This window comes from Lycium barbarum, chromosome 1 (genome assembly GCF_019175385.1).
Source record: "Lycium barbarum isolate Lr01 chromosome 1, ASM1917538v2, whole genome shotgun sequence".
NCBI classification, from domain to species: Eukaryota; Viridiplantae; Streptophyta; class Magnoliopsida; order Solanales; family Solanaceae; genus Lycium; species Lycium barbarum.
This window is the reverse complement of record NC_083337.1, coordinates 74,058,192-74,063,805: the sequence shown is the minus strand read 5'-3', so window position 1 is coordinate 74,063,805 and position 5,614 is coordinate 74,058,192. Positions and strand designations below refer to the sequence as shown.

The following is a 5,614-nucleotide window of genomic DNA, read 5'->3' as shown; positions in this document are numbered from 1 at the left end:
CCGTAAGTCCGGCACATGTCGAGAATGACCGGATCCACCGAAGGGTCGAGTTTGAGGGTGTAAGGATATGTGTAAACGTATAGAAATCCTTCACGATGATCGGTGACAGATTCATCTGGTCTGGCGGCGAAAACCCGAACTGGACGAGTGTCCCACCCACAATCGGCCCGGACTATATCGAGCCTCTCCTCGGTAATAGATGAGGGGTACCGCCTCACGTCGAATCCCTGTCTGAAACGGAGGAGGGCTTTTCGACCTCGAGGTATTTGTTAAAATTGAATTTAGCCGGTATGATATCCGAAGCCGTGGGCTCGAACTTAGCCGGAGATGCGGGCTCGGCCCCCGGGGATGACACCGGTGGAGCATCATGGGAAGTGGTTTCAGACATCTCGGAAATATGAAGGAAAGAGGATTCGAGAAAGGAATTTAAGAAAAATGAAGGAACTGGTGGATCGAGGAGTGACAAAGTACGAAACAAACAACACTCGAGCAAGAATAGCTGACAGAAATGGTGATAAAGTCGGTTCTTTCGCACGTAGTATGAAGCAATGAATCAACGAGCAAATCAAATATGGAGTTAATTGTGTGTGGTGCAGATGGGAAAACGCAGAAATTGAGTGAAGTTGAAGAAGAGCAATGCGTAAAAATGATAAAGTGAAGGGGTAAGGAGTCTTATATAGGCATAAGAGAGGAACGGTTACCGAGGGCGACCAATCAAGGGGCGCCACGTGCTCCCCTCATTAATGCGAAGCGACGTGCAAAAGACGGTTGGCAGAAGCAGACCACCCAGGGTGTGACACGTGGCCGATAAAAGAGAAGGTGTTACGCAACCGTTCCCGCCAAAATAAGAAGGTAACGACGAGTTGACAGGGCCACCGGTTTCAGAAGTTATCCACTCCCCGTTACTCCGATAGATCGGAGATCCGGGAAGTGTGAGGCTATCTGTATACGGTAAAAACCGGATGCGAGGCAAACCGGTGGAGCGAGGGGACCGACTGATTTGCCTTCTTCGTCATTGGAACGACCAAGCCCGGTGACCCGAGCATTCGTGGTCGTTGGTCCGTATAGCCGTTGGTCCGTACAGCTGTTGGTCCGAGTAGCCGTTGGTCCGTGTGGCCGTTACACGCGAGCCACGTGCCAGTAGCGTCCTGTCATGGTCAACTACCCACCATGCGTGTGTCAGACGACGCCATCAGTCTAATCCCACCAAATTCGTGCAGAACTGTCCTTATTATTATTATTTTATTAATAATATTGAATGAAACTCATGGAAGTCACACTATAAATAGGGCATATCCCCTCCTTTGTAAGGGTTGGCTCCTTTTACTTTCCAAGAACATTTGTAATAGAAGAGTTCATATATATAATCTCTCTCTCAATATCTGATCCGATCAAGGCTATTCGTTTTCATTTATGTTGTGTTTCTTCCATCAAGTATTTCGCATTGTTTATCAACGTTTATATTCATAGTAAATTGTCATCACTAGCCGTTCTATCAAAGAACTCTTATATGCATATTCTCTCTACCTAACATTCATCAAGACCCAAACACATATCATATACCCACTTACAAATTTGATTGATTATCCGAATTCGAGATAAACAGTAATCATTTCATTAATATTACGGACGTGAGAATTTCCCCCCTCAGAAAAAATACCTCTACATACAACACTCTATGATATGGAAAAAACAATGGGATCAATGACATGTATTTCTTTCTCTTCATCATGTATAGAATTGTGACATAATAAACTGAAGCTCAAGGTATAGCTATGCTGAGTTGAGCTGCAAAGGCTGAATCACATCAGATTCTGGCAAACTGAGAGGTGGCAATGAGAAATGGCCGTAAGTAGAGCTTCCTTTTCTTATTTCTTGCATTGTGAGAAGAGCTGCTACTGTCTTCCTAAATATTCCTTCTCCTTCTACTGTTATTATTGCTTCTCTTTGGCTAATTGATTTTCCTTTATTACAAATTGGAAACACTGAATTTATGGTGCTTTCACACTCTTTCACCAGTTTTGAAATGACATCAGTTATGAAGAATGGTTGTTGAAGCACATTCTGTATATAGGGCAACCGCAACAATCCACCAGTTCTCTTGTCATACTTCTTCAATATCTTAGCCAACCCTATGAAATTCAAGTCATAGTTTTTATTAGAAAAAGTCTACCTTATATGCACCGGCAGTGTAAATATTATTTAGGAAATTTTTCATGTTTGGCCCGACGGGCCAAATTTCGGGCGCTAGCTACAATATCAAAACATCTAAAATAATTATGTATATTTATGCATACAATATGCATATTATATGTATATTTATGCTGATATAAACATCAATATATTTACCGGCTATTCTTTTCCGGGCGGGCCAAAAAGATGATTATCCCTTTATTTAAAGAGTTAGATCACTTAAATCTTTTGATAAAGATTAAAGGATAACTTGGTAAAAATAAAAACTAACCTATATTCGCAGCTTAAACTACATTGATAATGTAAAAGAGCTTTGAGTTATTAGTGTATATTATTTATATGCAATTAAAAATGATGTTTAATCATGAAATTATGTTGTTTTTTTACTACATAGGTTTTTGGAAACTATATGGTAATGGATGGAGTTTTTTGTCATATACCTGTATAGTTAATATTACTATAGTTGATTAAGAGGACCATTTCACCGTGGAAATCGACGATGTCTTGTTTAATCTTTGCCATCTCCTCTCTGTAATGTGCCTTTGAGGATTCATCACCTTTTGGTCCCCATGTATCAATCCCTATCTGTATTCTCTGTTGCAACTCCTGCATAATAAATATGAATCTTTTGATCAATCTAATCTAGTATTCGTTGAAGTAGCAATATAAAAAAGAGAGTAAGAAGCAACTACCAAAAAAAAAGTTGAATTCTTGAAGAGAAAAGACTAGTTTCTCTTCGACGGCAAGGAAACTCTAGGTTTGCTCCCAATTTTATGATATACAACTATTTTATCCTTACTATTTGGAGGTAGAAACCAAAAAGGAAAGGATAAAGGAAAATGGAAAAAAGGAAACACTGAACTTATGGTGTTTTCACACTCTTTCACTAACTTTGAAATGACATTAGTTATAAATTAACCGCAGTAAAAAAGCGAGAATGTGGCTATGTGTGCAAAGAGGTCATTCCTTAAGTACAAGTCATCATCCCTAAGGGAAGAACCCTTAATTCATTAAAGGAATTTTTGTAATGGTAAGCTTAGTCTACATAGCTTAGGGAAAAAAAAGGAAAAGTAAAAACATTAATACTAAACTTTTTGGTTTTTCAGCTATTGGTCAATTCTTATTATATAGTCTCTATGATATATGATTAAGCACATTAAACCTTTAATTAAGTGAACTGTGCCCTTTTAATCCTTTTGTTTGTTAATATTCACAATTATTCCATAATGATTAATCATTCTACCACTTAATTATTTATGTGTTATGTTAAATTTGTAGTGTTACTCCATATATGATCCATATATGACAGTAATATAATTCTATAAATGATAACATATTTTCTACATTAAAAAAAAAACCAAAATTATACATTTTACTTAATTAAGGTTAAGTGCACTAAATCATATATCACAAACACTACAAGCAGAATTCGTCAATAATCTTGGAACCAAAAATACTACTATTATTGAACACAAAATACACATAACAAACACAGACTCAAGGTCAAGAGAAAGACCCGACTCAGTGCCACACAAAAACAATTACTGTACTATTTGCACTTTGACTTGTTCAACATATGAAAGCTAGCCTATTAACTAGGTGCAAACTCCTTTTTCACTCTACAAAAAAGCCTCCAAATGCAAAACAAAGATCACACAAAAAATTAATTTACACAAGTAGAAACTCAATAGCGTATGTAAAAATAAAATACCTTATGGCGAATAACAAAATCCTCTTCTTGTTCCATGAAAAAAGAATTAAACTTATCAATCTCACTGTTCAATAAGTACACAAACTCCGTCTCCTCTGATCCACTCAATATAGCTGGAGCCAACGATATAATCTTCACCAATTTCTTCAAATCTTTATATGACAAAAACTTATCCCCCCACCCGGGTAACGTTTCTTCAACATGTTGCTTCAATCTCTTCCCAAATTTCATCACCAAAATTGAACAAATTATAAAAATACTAAAGTTAAAATTGATGCAAATTTGTAGAAAAGGGAAGAAAAACACGTGTAATTAAAAATTGTGAAAAATCAGAGTTAGGTGTTTGGTTTTTATAACATAAAGGAAAGGGTAGGAAATTAGAATATTTAAAAAGCATATGCTTGAAGGTGATGAGGTGGTGGTACGGAAAAGTAAATTAAAAAGGACGATGAACTAAGAGAAATTCTCAGCATATTCGTTTTTCACTGTGACATGTACTACTACTTTTTAAGCATTAATTTTAATTAATGTGAAGCGGTGTTAGATATGCCACTGAAATAAAGATGTCCATCAGATTAATTTTAAATTCGGTGAATGAAACGTGGCGAGATCTGCAAGGAAATTAAGCTTGTTAAGAAGGACGATTCTTTGGTATCTTCTTAGAATATTCCATCGGAGTTCGGAAAAGTGTTACATTGGAAGACCGACCAATATAGAAATAGAATAATTATCTTGGAGTTGTTTAGGGTAAATTTTATTGGCACGGGGTTTAAGTTAATTTAATATTTTTAATTTATGTGATATTATTTTCTTTTAATAATTTAAAAACGAATGATAACTTTTTATATTTAATAACAATTTTTTTTAATGCGCATATTAGGATGGACGTTCATACTTCAACTCGATTTTAAAAAATTCCAATTGATACTTTAATCTTCAATTTTTTGACGATATCTACCAAATACAGAATCTCGATTCGGTTCGATTTTTTCTTGTTCTATTCAGTTCTTCGGGTACGAGCCTGACAAGGTGGACTATTTCCTGCTTAAAAATGGGCCATTTTTATTTTGGCATGAAGGCATTAGTTGATCACTTTCAAAAGATATCTTTTAGAAGAAATTGCACTGGCTGCCATTTAAATGGGATGGTCTTTAATTTTTGTCTTTTAGAATTGAATTTAGGGATTCTTACATGGTATAACTAACATTTATTATGTATTTATTATTAGTAGCTATAGGTTAACATAATTACAATACATAGCTAACTTTAAATAGCTAATTACAATTAGCATCAAATCTGAGTGTATTTACAATTTTTCCTCCTGCATATCTTCTATTGGCCGGTGGATTTCCAGTGTCAATGTAAACCAGCACACAATCTAGATAAAATCAACTTTTCTTAAAATTTATCTCTAAAAATCTTTATGGAGGATTTGATTTTCTTGAGGAAGCACAATCAAAACATGGCTCCAGTCCATGTGACTTCAACATGGAGTTCCCCGGTGAGTTCGCCGTCGTCTTCTCTAGCCTCTCATTTCTCCACCACCCAGATCTCCGCCATCGTCTTCTCTAGCCTCTCATTTCTCCTCCACCGCTGTCGTCTTCTATGACGAATTTGTGGCCAATCGACCAAATTTTCTCAGATGTGAGTGTATTTTCTCATATCAAAGTGTATTTTATTTGTTGTATCTCAGATCTAAGTTATTTTATT

The 5,614-nt window shown here is 36.2% G+C and overlaps 1 protein-coding gene across 1 annotated transcript; it reads right to left on the bottom strand.

Moving 5' to 3' along the window:
- Positions 1-1,592: 1,592 nt before the first annotated feature.
- Positions 1,593-4,373, bottom strand: LOC132635903 (SPX domain-containing protein 3-like). Its single transcript, XM_060352497.1, has 3 exons — positions 3,905-4,373; positions 2,634-2,799; positions 1,593-2,132 (listed from the first exon to the last, which is right to left on the bottom strand). Exons 1-3 carry the CDS (start codon positions 4,133-4,135, stop codon positions 1,774-1,776), a joined length of 756 nt encoding a protein of 251 aa, XP_060208480.1. The 5' UTR covers positions 4,136-4,373; the 3' UTR covers positions 1,593-1,773.
- Between the last annotated feature and the right edge of the window lie 1,241 nt (positions 4,374-5,614).

Coding starts and splice junctions, on each gene's coding strand:
- LOC132635903 (XM_060352497.1), bottom strand. CDS start 4,135: ATGAAATTTGGGAAGAGATTGAAGCAACATGTTGAAGAAACGTTACCC. Junction 2,800..3,904: donor ATTTTGTTATTCGCCATAAG/GTATTTTATTTT, acceptor TTTATTATGCAG/GAGTTGCAACAGAGAATACA. Junction 2,133..2,633: donor TAGTAATATTAACTATACAG/GTATATGACAAA, acceptor TGAATTTCATAG/GGTTGGCTAAGATATTGAAG.